The 13,664-nt window shown below is 43.8% G+C and overlaps 1 protein-coding gene across 1 annotated transcript in view; it reads right to left on the bottom strand.

Moving 5' to 3' along the window:
- NEIL3 (nei like DNA glycosylase 3) overlaps positions 1-13,208 on the bottom strand; it is a 117,168-nt gene extending 103,960 nt beyond the window's left edge. Inside the window, exon 1 of the mRNA XM_089684064.1 lies at positions 12,949-13,208. Coding sequence (XP_089540190.1) covers positions 12,949-13,080 — 132 coding nt within the window. The 5' untranslated portion in view covers positions 13,081-13,208. The remainder of the gene's footprint in view (positions 1-12,948) is intronic.
- Between the last annotated feature and the right edge of the window lie 456 nt (positions 13,209-13,664).

Here is a 13,664-nt window from a genome sequence, read left to right as displayed (position 1 = left end):
CCATTAAAGTTCATGTGCTTGTAAAGGCAAGCGCCCCAATACTTTTGGCAATATAATGTGTATATACATGTATTATGAATAATATTGATAATAAATAATAAACACCCAAACCTGAACAAAAAATTTATTATAAGAAAACAAAATATTAACCCCTAACCTAATAATAATGTATTTATTTATTTAGTGTTAAGGTGTTATTTATTTTTTGTTAGGGTGTTAATAATAATAATAAAGACACCATAAATAATATATTACTCCCAACCCTTATCCTAACCTTAATGCTAACCCCTTACTCTAACAACAAAAAAAAAGATAATAAATAAATGTTAAAAGATGTATATAAAAAACGCACACAAAAACAAATATCACAAGACAAAAAACGCTTAAAAACGCTATCCTCAAGTGAGAATCCAGCTTTAGAGTTGTCCCAAGAACAATAGACGAGAGGAATCTTTGAAAGGTGGCACTTGTTCTAGGGACATCAGTCTAGGGGGGGGGGGGGGGGGGGGGGGGGGGGAGTTCCCACAACTTTGGGAGACTTCCACTTCTTGTTGCATCTCTGGGACAGAAAGTGAAGGTACATTTCCTCAGTTGTACAGACAGAAAAAAATAACCTGGAAGGGGACTTTGGTCATAACATTAAAGTGTCCTTAATCACTTCCCGTCCGGCCGTTGTATATAAACGGCCGGACGGTGGCACTGCAGGGTCGGGTGGCCGTCTATAAACGGCCTCCCCGCACCCTGCTTGTGCGCGCTCCCTGGGAGCGCGCAGCACCGCGATCCGGTGCCCGCTGTGTCCTCCGGACACAGTGAAACACCGATCGTCGGACGGGACCTCTGTATGAGGTCCCGATCATGTGATCACTGATTGGCCAATCAGTGATCACATGCAAAGTAGTAAGCAAGATGTCACTTGTGACATCATTGCTTACTACGTGTGAAATCTGTGAATGATCAGAGGTCACATGGTACAAGGCTATTCACAAAAGCCTTGTACCATGTGACAAGCTGTGACCAATCACAGCTCACTCAGTACTTCTCAATGAGTGCAAGAATGCACACAGAGAGAAAGAGAAATGATTGCTTTTACATCCTATATGGGTGTAAAAGCAATCAGTGTAAAAAGGGTGACAGTATGTAAAAAAAAAAAAATAATAATAATAATATCAAAAAATAAAATATAAATGTAAAAAAAAATGTTTAAAAATTATAATTTTTGCTTATAAACTAATTTGGATTTTTTTTTCTTTTACTAAAAAGATAACGGAATAAATTTTGGCTAAGATTTATGATGAAATATTATTTATTTGCAAAATTTTATAAAAAAAACATTTTTTTTCAAAATTTTTGGAAATTTCATTTACATAGCAAAAAAAATACAAATCCCAGTGGTGAATAAATACCACCAAAATAAAGCTTTATCTATCTCAAAAAAATGGTAAAAAATTCATTTGGGTACAGTGTTGCATGACCGCGCAATTGTCATTCAAAGTGTGATAGCGCTAAAAGCTGAAAATTGCCCTGGTCAGGAAGGGGGTAAAAGTGTCCGGTCTGGAAGTGGTTAAAGTCACCTAAAGGATTTTTCTGTATTTCACAGATTGGGCGTTGGAGCCTTTCCTATATACATTTGGGATTACAATACCATGCAGAGCAAAGAAAAGCTAACCAGAGGCTAATAGGACTTTTCTGTGCAGATTATTATGCCAAACATGTAAACAGAAATGATCTACACAGAAAAGAATAAACTATCACTGTGTAGAAAATCCTATCACTTTATCTACTCAAACAGGTCACCTTGTTAACATTCCAAACAGAAGTAACAGATTGGCTAAGCAGAGTGCAAGAACTAAGCATATATTCTATATACAATAACAAGGTCTCTAAGCTCTCCCCATGGCCCATATATTGATATGTTAAAGAAACCCTAATAGGCATTACAGAAAAGATAGATTGTAAACTCTGGCCTTTTTCAGTTATCATACCTTCTGGTTCATCCTATCATTTTTCAAAAACATAAGCTACTTGCCTTTATTGATAAGCCCTCCACCATCTCTTCTGAGAGCCATTTCACAGTGAAATTACCCTTTTCAGCTTTTGCCATTATAACCAAGAAAGCAGGCTGGAATATTTATTTTAATAATTTAATGTAATGAAATCCCTCACAAATCACCTCTTGTCACCTTAACGGAGTAAACTGTGCCTTAAATATCCAGGAGGGATACGACAGCATTGATATACAGCTCAAGCCTTTGAGGCTGCACACAGCGGAAGAGTCTAAGTAGCAGACGGTGAACAGCCCCAGACCTCAAGAAAAAAAAAAGGTTTTTTATGTAAAAGAGAGCTTCACATCTTACTAATGGACTATAGCACTCCTCTGCTGTCTTTTATTCCTAGCAAGGTAATTACGAAAATACTATTGGCATATGCTCTGGTCTACAGCATGGTCAATTACTTCGCCTCCGCACTGAGCACAAACTAGTAATTAAAGTTGAAGTCCACATCACTTTAAATACAGTTTAAAAATAAAAAACTGCTTAGCACTGGAGGCAGTGGAAGTCTTTATAAAGATTCAAAGAAGAAACCTCTGAAGTGTTTCGGTGTGATAACATCAATTATAAAGCACACTTGTTTTTAAAAACACTCAAGTCTATTACAAGCAAAGAGGAACTCTAGCCAAAGCTTTATTTCCCCTCTAGAAAAAGTAGGTAAACAGACTCTCTGCCAAGCTGGTATTGCTGTATCGCCACAGGCCAGATACAACCCCTTGCAAAAAGTATGGAATCACCATTCTTGAAAAATGTTCAATTATTTAACTACTTGCCCTCCAGAAAATTTACCCCCCTTCATGACCAGGCCATTTTTTTTGCTGTTCAGCACTGTGCTATTTCAACTGATAATTGTGCGGTCGTGCAATGCTGTACCCAAACGAAATTGATGTTTTTGGGGGTTTTTTTTTTACACACAAATACAGCGTTCTTTTGGTATTTCATAACCTCTGCAGTTTTTACTTTTTTCACTATAAACAAAAAAGACCAAACATTTTGAAAAACAAAACTATTTTTCACTTTTGGTTATACAAAATATCCATTAAAGTTAGTCATACATTTAGGCCAAAATGTATTCTGCTACATGTCTTTGATTAAAAAAAAATCCCAATACATGTATATTAATTGTTTTTTTGTGTGAGAGTTATAGCGTCTACAAACCATGGCATATACAGTATCTCCCAGAAGTGAGTACACCCCTCACATTTTTGTAAATAATTTATTCTATCCTTTCATGTGATAACACTGAAGAAATGACACTTTGCTACAATGTAAAGTAGTGAGTGTACAGCTTGTATAACAATGTAAATTTGCTTTCCCCTCAAAATAACTCAACACACAGCTATTAATGTCTAAACCTCTGGTAACAAAAGTGAGTACACTCCTAAGTGAAAATGTCCAAATTGGGCCCAAATAGCCATTTTCCCTCCCCGGTGTCATGTGACTCATTTGTGTTACAAGGTCTCAGGTGTGAATGGGGAGTAGGTTTGTTAAATTTGGTTTTAATCGCTCTCATACTGGTCACTGGAAGTTCAACATGACACCTCATGGCAAAGAACTCTTTGAGGATCTGAAAAAAAAATAATTGTTGCTCTACATAAAGATGGCCCAGACTATAAGAAGATTACCAAGAGCCTGAAACGGAGCTGCAGCACAGTGGCCAAGACCATACAGCAATTTAACAGGACAGGTTCCACTCAGAACAGGCCTCGCCATGGTCGACCAAAGAAGTTGAGTGCACGTGCTCAGTGTCATATCCAGAGGTTGTCTTTGTGAAATAGACGTATGAGTGCTGCCAGCATTGCTGCAGAGGTGAAGGGGTGGGGGGGGGGGGGGTCTGCCTGTCAGTGCTCAGACCATACGCCGCACACTGCATCAAATTGGTCTGCATGGCTGTCATCCCAGAAGGATGCCTCTTCTAAAGATGATGCACCAGAAAGCCCGCAAACAGTTTGCTGAACACAACCAGACTAAGGACATAGATTACTGGAACCATGCCCTGTGGTCTGATGAGACCAAGATAAACTTATTTGGCTCACATGGTGTCAAGCGTGTGTGGCGGCAACCAAGTGAGGAGTACAGTCAAGCATGGTGGTGGGAGTGTCATGGTCTGGGGCTGCATGAGTGCTGTAGGCACTGGGGAGCTACAGTTCATTGAGGGAACCATAAATGCCAATATGTATTGTGACATACTGAAGCAGAGCATGATCCCCTCCCTTCCAACATGATAATGACCCCAAACACACCTCCAAGATGACCACTGCCTTGCTAAAGAAGCTGAGGGTAAAGGTGATGGACTAGCCAAGCATGTCTCCAGACCTAAACCCTATTGAACATCCGTGAGGCATCCTGAAACGGAAGGTGGAGGAGCGAAAGGTCTCTAACATCCACCAGCTCCGTGATGTTGTCATGGAGGAGTGGAAAAGGACTCCAGTGGCCACCTGTGAAGCTCTGGTGAACTCCATGCCCAAGAGGGTTAAGGCAGTGCTGGAAAATAATGGTGGTCACACAAAATATTGACACTTTGAGCCCAATTTGGACATTTTCACTTAGGGGTGTACTCACTTTTGTTGCCAGCGGTTTAGACATTAATGGCTGTGTGTTGAATTATTTTAAGGGGACAGCAAATTTACACTGTTATACAAGCTGTACACTCACTAATTTACATTGTAGCAAAGTGTCATTTCTTCAGTGTTGTCACATGAAAAGAGAATAAAATATGTACAAAAATGTGAGGGGTGGACTCACTTATGGAAGATAGGATTAAATATATATAATATACACACACACACACACACACACACACACACACACACACGTTTACTTTCTGACTGCCTATCACACTTCTTGAAGTGCTAAAATGCCAGGGCAGTACAACTCCACCCCCACATGACCCCGTTTTGGAAAGTAGAAACCCCAAGGATTTTGCAGAGAGTCATGTTGAGTCCATGGAACATTTTATTTTTTGCCACAAATTTTTCGAAAATAAAATTTTTTTTATTTTACACAAAGTTGTCACTTAAATTATATATTGCTCCTGCATGCCAGATATGTGGAATAACACCCCAAAACACATTCTTCTACTTCTCCCGAGTATGTGGATACCACATGAGAGACTTTTTGGCAGCCTAGCTACATACAGGCCCCCAAAATCCAGTGACCACCTCCAGGCTTTGAAAGGGCATATTTCCTCATATCACTTCCTCACTACCTATCAGTTTCGGAGGCTATAAAATGCCAGGATACTACAAACACCCCCCTAAATGACTCCTGTTTGGAAAGTGGACACCCCAAGGGATTTGGTGAGCATTCTACAGATAACATTTTTTTCACAGGGTTTGCATATGCATGGTGCAAGTGCTGTTTACATACCGGCACGGGGGCAAAACTTGCGCACGCGGGGGGGGGGGGGAATTTAGGGCTTTTATTTTTTTTATTTTCACTGTCCCTTCTATCACTTTTATTGCTAATCACAGGGAATGTCCCCTGTGACTGCAATAGGACTTGACAGATTCTTTTTTGAGAAATCTGTGGTCTATTTAGACTCTAAATATCTCCTCTGCCCTTATATCATCTGATCTCACCAAGATCAGTGTGATCAGCTGGTTTCCCAATTTACAAATGGCACTGTTTATATCCTGCAAAACTGAAGTGATGAACTGTTCGTATCTTCCGATTTCTTAGACTATAGAGATGATTGAAGCCATTCTGGTCTCTGATCAGCTCTATGGTCAGCCAATGGAACTGCGGGCTGCATTCTCAGATTCCCCTGTGGGACAGGAGAGCCCAAGAAAACTCATGTATCACCTGATCAAAAGCTGTGGCCTGATCCAATGCCAGCAGGAACTGTCCCCAGCCTGCAGCCCTGTACCGTTCCAGGGCCTCCCAAACAGCTAACACCGCTGAAAAAGTGCTTCTACCCTGAACCCAACAGTGCTGATGGCCAGAAAGTAAATTGCCTGCAACAGACGATAAACGCTAGAAAATTATCTTTGCCAGTATCTTCCTATCAACATTGAGAAGGCTAATGGGCCACCAATTCTCAAAGAATCTTAACCCTTTTATAGAAGAATCACTGCAGATTGTCACATGGAAGGAGAAAGTGAACCCTCTCTCAGACAGCCAATAAAAACCTCCAAATATGGAGCCAGAGTAACCTTAAAGTGCTTATAAAACTCAGCTGTCAATCCGTCTGGACCAGGCGACTTCTTAATGGCAAGCTTATCAATAGCTTTAACCAACTCATCTGCTGTGATGTCCTCCGTCAAACTCACAGAACTGCCATTTCCCAGTCCTGGAGTAGAGTCCAGAAAACCTGACATGCTCGCCCGATCAAGGTCCCTCCTACCCAAGAGGTCAGCATATGACCTGTAGGTTTCCAGGATCTCCAACTTAGACTTTGTCAGGGAACTGTACGGTCAACCAGTCCTACAACTGACTTAACTGCTCTACCTTGTTAGCAATTCTGGTAAGGGTTGGGCGAGTGATATTTCCCATAATCCCTTTCCAGAACCAGAGAGGCATGCCTGTCATATTGACACTTTCTGAGCAAGAGTCTAACCTCAGAGATCTCCCCTGGATCTCCATTATTTGATTTCTATCTCCCACGACCTAGCCAGGTAGTCTTTTTCTATTTTTGGCCCTGCTGCGGGCAAGTGGCGGCTCACCTGTCAGGTTGAAGCATTCAGGTGCCTGCGCTGCCGCCCGACTGCTTCCACACAGTGCCAGCCTCTCCCTTCCCCCCGTGAGGTCTCCTGGGCTCCGCTTGCCCATCTGCGGGCCCGGGACCGGCACACCACCATCGGCTAGAGGGGAGGGAGGAGAGTGGACACATCCGCTCCCCTCTTCTTGTCCTCACCACGTTAAACTGATGACCTATAAGGAGCTTTAAAAGTGTCGACTCATAGAAAATATAGGGTACTGAAGTTTGTCGCCATTTCACGAGCATGCACAAATATGAACATATGCTCATTTTTAATATTTTGTTGAGAATCCTTTACTGACAATGATTGCCTGAAGTCTGGAACCCATGGACATTACTAAAGACTGGGTTTCCTCCTTTCTGATGCTTTGTTAGGCTCTAACTGCAGCTGTCTTCAGTGGTTCTTTGTTTGTGGGTCTTTCTGCCTTTAGTTTTCCCTACAGCAAATGAAATGCATACTCAATTGGGTTGAGATCAAATGATTGACTTGGCCATTGCAGAATATTCCACTTATTTTCTTTCAAAAGCTCCTGGGTTGCTTTTACAATGTGTTTTGGATCATTGGCCATCTATACTGTGAAGTGCCGTCCAATCAACTTTGCTGCATTTGGCTGAATCTGGGCTGACAATATACCTCTAAACACTGCAGAGTTCATCCGGCTGCTTCTGTCACATCATCAATAAACACCAATGACCCAGTGCCACTGAAAGCCATGCATGCCCATGCCATCACACTGCCACCACCATGTTTTACAGATGATGTTTTGTGCTTTGGATCATGAGGTGTTCCAAGCATTCCCCACACTTTTTTCTTCCCGTCATTCTGGTACAGATTAATCTTAGTTTCTTCCGTCCAAAGAATGCTTTTCCAGAACAGATCTGGCTTTTTTAGATTTTTTTTGGCAAAGTCTAATCTGGCTTTTCTATTCTTCAGGCTTATGAATGCTTTGAACCTTGTGGTGAACCCTCTGTATTTGCTCTCGTGAAGTCTTCTCGATTGTAGACTTTGACAATGATACGCCCACCTCCTGAAGAGTGTCCCTTACTTGTCTGGATGTTGTGAATGGATTTTTATTTACCACAGAGAGGATCCTGAGATCATCCACCACTGTTGTCTTCCATGGACATCCACGCCTTTTTATGTTGCTGAGCACACCAGTACATTCTTCTTTCCTCAGAATGTACCAAACTGTTGATTTGGCCACTCCTACTGATGCTGCTATCTCTCTGATGGATTTGTTTCATTTTTTAATCCTTACAATGACCTGTTTTAGTTGCATGGACAGCTCCTTTGAACGCATGATGTAGGTTCACGGCAACAGATTCCAAATGCAAATACCACATCAACTCCAGACCTTTTAAATGCTTAATTGATGAAGAAATATCAGAGTAGCCCACACCTGGCCATGAAACAGCTTTTTATTCAATTGTCCAATTACTTTTGGTCTCTTGAAAAAGGGGAGATGGCTACTCTTAATAACTGTAATTTCTAAACCCTTCCTCCAATTTGGATGTACATACCCTCAAATTAAAACTGAGAGTGTGCACTTTCAGCCCATATCCATAATATAACTATAGCTTGAATATGTTTTGGTAAACACCTGAAAAAAACTAAAATTGTGCCTGTGTCCAAATATATATGGACCTAAGTGTATTTTTTTCCTCTGCTTGATCTGCAAAAACAGTTGCAACTAACTACAGTATTCTTCCTTTTTTAAGTGTTTCTTAAAGCCAGAAGGTTGGAATGTTAAATGAATATAGTTTTTAGGCATGTATGTGATTAGTTTTTTTTCTACACAAACAATTGAATGAACATTTTCCAGGAGTGGTGATTCCATACTTTTTGCCAGGGGTTGTATTATCCACCTAACACCAAATAATGTACATTTATGTCATTTGACTTTAAGTGGTTGTACCGAGAAGATGCCAGCAGCTACAGGCATCATTCCAGTATTGTTTTTTCAGTTGGCGGACGGCTTTTATATAAAAGTCATCCTAGTGGCTAATTAGTTGCTGGATGGCTTTTACAGGCAGCTGGAGAGGTCGCCCCCTCCCAACACCCGCTTATGCCTCTCGGGACGCTAATGTCTTACCTGCGAGCCCAGAATAGAAAGCTGGCGCTTCTGCCAGCTTACCACAGAAATCAAAGACTGGAAGGTCCCCAATGATCTCTAGGGTTTAGGAAACGACAAACATTTTTGTCACTTACGGTTTCCACGATGTAAACAGTGCCATTTTTAAATAGGGAAAGCATCTGAACACACCAATCTTTGTGTGATCAGATGCTTGTAAGGGCAGGGGAGAGATCTGGGGTCTAATAGATCCCATATCTCTCAATAAAAAGTACCTGTTACTACCTATTGCTGTCATAAGGAATGTTTACATTCCTTATGACAGCAATGAAAGCGAGCAAAAAAAGTTAAAAGAAACAGTATAAAAAAAAAACAAATAAATAAAATGAAACATAAAAAAAAAAAAATTTAAAGCACCCCCCGTCCTCCCATGCTTGCACGCAAAAGGAACAGATGTGTTGGTCCTGCCAGCATACTTAAATAGCGATTGCGCCACACATGTGAGGTATTGCTGCGAACATCAGAACGAGAGCAATACTTCTAGTACCAGACCCACTTTGTGACTCTAAACTTTTAACCTGTAAAGGCTTTTAAGTGTCATGTTTGTAGCCTTTCCACGAGCGTGCACAATTTTAAAGAGTGACATGTTAGGTATCTATTTACTTGGTGCAACACCATATTTTATATTTTATCCAAAACCTGGGTATTATATTGTGCTTGTGTGCATTAAAATTCAATCAAGTGTATTATTTAGGAAAAATAATCTAAGTTTGAAAAACCACTGCGTAAATACTGTGCGACATAAAAAATTGCAAAACCCATAATATATTGTCTAGGGCCTCTGCTAAGAAAAAATATATAACGTTATGGGGGTTCTAAGTCATTTTCTAGCAAAAAATACTGATTTTTACTTGTAAACAAAAAGTGTCAGGCCTGGTCTTTGAATGGTTGTGTCACTCCCTGACTCAGGGACAAACATGGAAGAGGAAATCTCCCCACAATGAGAAGAAAGCCCACCTATGATAACTGACACCAGGACAAGTGTCCCCCATCTCCTCATTGGCAGACTTGTCAACTACTTCTGCTACAGTGACAGCCTGAACATTTCACATTTTCCCTCACATTAGCCACCAGGACAAAAAGACAAAAATAGTAAATCTCCTCAATGGGACACAGATTAATGGGGACTAAATAGCTCTACCTGATGCAAAATGAGAAAAAAACAATTAGCTGGAGTTTGAAATGATAAGAATATGTTTTCACATAAATTGTTTTTACTTACAATGTGAAAATAAAATATAATTTGTTGTCTTCTAATCTCTTCAGTGACTAATGTGAGATAGTGTTTTTTTTTTCATCAAATGCATTTTAAGCTTTATCATAGACTCAAATAGAATACTGAATGTGGCATTTAGCACTTAAAACAAAACAAACCATACTAAGCAGCAGGAGCATTGGCTCATCACTAATGTGCCCTTTTGAGCCCACCACGCTACTAACCAGCATCTTCAATGCTCTTAGTGTTAATTCTGCAACACACCAATGTGCCCTTCTATATCTGCCACAACACCAATCTGCACACATAAACACTGCATGAGCCCTTCTGCACCACCCCTCCCAACCGGTCGCACTGATGCGCCCTTCTGCACACCCCCCCACCACACCCCGATGTGCCCTTCTATATCCGCCACAACACCAAACTGCACACATCAACACCGCACCAATGAGCCCTTCTGCACCCCCCCCCCAGGTCACACCGATGCGCCCTTCTGCACCCCCCAGGGCACACCGATGTGCCCTTCTGCACCCCCCAGGGCACACCGATGTGCCCTTCTGCACCCCCCAGGGCACACCGATGTGCCCTTCTGCAACCACCACCACCATTGCAACAATGTAGCCTTCAGCACCCACCGCCACACCAAGGTGTCATTCTGTGCCCATCACCACTACATCATTATGCCCTTCTGCACACGCAACAACAACAATATGCCCTTCTGCATCCACCACAACCATTGCACCAATGCCTTCTTTTGCACCCGCCACCATTGCAGCAAAGCCTCCTTCCCCGCCCGCCGCCACACCCAGGCATATTTCAGCATCCACTAAGCACCACACTGAGGTATCCTTCCACATCTACCACCGCAAGGTGTCCTACTGCACTGATGTGCCCTTCTGCACCCACCACCAGCACACCCATGTGCCTTGCCACCACTGGCATCCTTCCCCGCCCACCGCCACACCCAGGCGTCCTTCTGCATCTACCACCGTAACAAGGTGTCCTACTGCACTGATGTGCCCTTCTGCACCCACTACCAGCACACCCCAGGGATGTGCAATTCATATCGTCCAACGCCCAGGACATGCAGTTCCGGGAAGGTAGGTTTTTTGTAAACGGATGCAAAAACAGCTCTGGCAGCTAAATGAATAAAGGATAAGCCCTACACTTCCCTTTCCTGAGGAGCACCCAATCGGTGCTCATTACACTGCAAGGTCTCTCTCCTCCCTGCTAGTCCCCAGGTGCAGTGCTGGAGAGAGGCAGGGATGGGAGGTAGAGATAAACAGAGCAATGTTAAAAATATTAAACGTTTAAATCACCATAAAGCCCCTTTTGTTTTAAAAGCCCTAGACATTACTTAAAACTGGTTTAAATACAGTTTTGGTAAAAATGTATGTTTTTTAATCAGGACAAGTAAAATGTAAAGAGGGATAAGTAAATTGAGACATTGAGATTTAGACCCTGGACAAGTAGTTTTTTAAAAAATTTCCACACCCCTGCACCTTGCCCCACCCAGGCGTCTTTCCTCACCCGCCGCCACACCCAGGCATCCTTTTCCACCCACCACCACACACAGGCATCCTTCCCCACCCACCACCACACCCAGGCATGCATCTGCATCCCCTAAGCACCACACCAAGGTGTCCTTCTACATCTACCAACCCACCAAGGTGTCCTACTGCACTGATCTGCCCTTCTGCACCCACCACCAGCATACCCATGTGCCTTGCCACACCCAGGAGTCCTTCTGCACCCACCAGCAGCATGCCCATGTGCCTTGCCACACCCAGGAGTCCTTCTGCACCCACCAGCAGCACGCCCATCTGCCTTGCCACACCCAGACGTCCTTCTGCATCCACCAGCAGCACGCCCATCTGCCTTGCCACACCCAGACGTCCTTCTGCACCCACCACCAGCAGCACGCCCATCTGCCTTGCCACACCCAGACGTCCTTCTGCACCCACCACCAGCACGCCCATGTGCCTTGCCACACCCAGACGTCCTTCTGCACCCACCACCAGCAGCATACCCATGTGCCTTGCCACACCCAGACGTCCTTCTGCACCCACCATCAGCAGCACACCCATGTGCCTTGCCACACCCAGACGTCCTTCTGCACCCACCATCAGCACGCCCATGTGCCTTGCCACACCCAGGAGTCCTTCTGCACCCACCACCTGCACGCCCATGTGTCTTGCCACACCCAGACGTCCTTCTGCACTCACCACCAGCAGCACACCCATGTGCCTTGCCACACCCAGATGTCCTTCTGCACTCACCACCAGCAGCACGCCCATGTGCCTTGCTACACCCAGATGTCCTTCTGCACTCACCACCAGCAGCACGCCCATGTGCCTTGCCACACCCAGACGTCCTTCTGCACCCACCACCTGCACGCCCATGTGCCTTGCCACACCCAGACGTCCTTCTGCACCCACCACCTGCACGCCCATGTGCCTTGCCACACCCAGACGTCCTTCTGCACCCACCACCTGCACGCCCATGTGCCTTGCCACACCCAGACGTCCTTCTGCACCCACCACCTGCACGCCCATGTGTCTTGCCACACCCAGACGTCCTTCTCCACCCACATCCACTGCACCGAAGTAACCTTCAGCATAACCCGCCCCTGCTGTCAGCACTGACTTGTTCTTCCATTGTCGTCGCATTCAATAAGCAGACACAGCTTTCCCACATTATATAACAAAACATAGCAGTGAGTACAACGTGCACCTGACAGTAAACACGGAACAATGCCCTCTGTTCTGCCATAAACACAGACCCCTGTCGGGACAAGCCATTCTCTGTCCTACAGTCGTTCTCCTTGTCGTGTACAGACCGAGCCCCACGTACCGTGCCGCTCATAGCGCTCCCCCGAACTTCCCGCACACTCTGCCCCCTGGTGACCCGGGACCGGATCTTCTCCCCGTTCAGAGTACACCCCGGTCCTTCTACCATGGTGTCACTTTGGAGCGTGCACACCATTCAAAATGTGGCGCCAGATGAATCCCAAACACTCTCCACGGCCCCATTTGATTCGCTGGCAGTCAGGAAGTTCAGCAACTTTCTCGCTTCTTCATTGGTGCGCTTCCAGGAGCTGTTATCCGATTGATAAAAACGCTTGTCGAACCCGGACTTGGCGCATGCGCAGTAAAGTTACTAGGCACTGTACCCAGCACAGGGGCAATCTGCTTATTACGTTTGCATTCTTGGATTTATATATGTGTTGTTGTCACCTATGGGGACCAGAATAATGCAGGCTTTATATTTAAATTTTACTTCTTATGGCAAACACTGCTCAGTTATTACAGAACTGTCTCTGCCTGCAGCCAACAGCTTGTCAAATTCAACAAGAGGCTGAAATATACAGAGCAATATACAATATGAACATGACTGAGCGCAGTTCTGAGCAGTACTCGTGTTTAGGTCCAAAAGCACGTGTAAATGAATTCTGTGAACGATGCAAAATCAAATGTTCTTAGGCTATAGCCACTTGCTGATCAGCAACGTACCAGTCTCTGGATTGTGAGTGGTGTCGTCCGCATCATTAGCATCTTCCAGGTATTAAA

Source organism: Staurois parvus, unplaced genomic scaffold (genome assembly GCF_062004578.1).
Source record: "Staurois parvus isolate SC_StPar_1 unplaced genomic scaffold, SC_StPar_1.0 ptg000334l, whole genome shotgun sequence".
Lineage (NCBI taxonomy): Eukaryota > Metazoa > Chordata > Amphibia > Anura > Ranidae > Staurois > Staurois parvus.
This window is presented reverse-complemented; position numbering and strand designations above follow the sequence as displayed.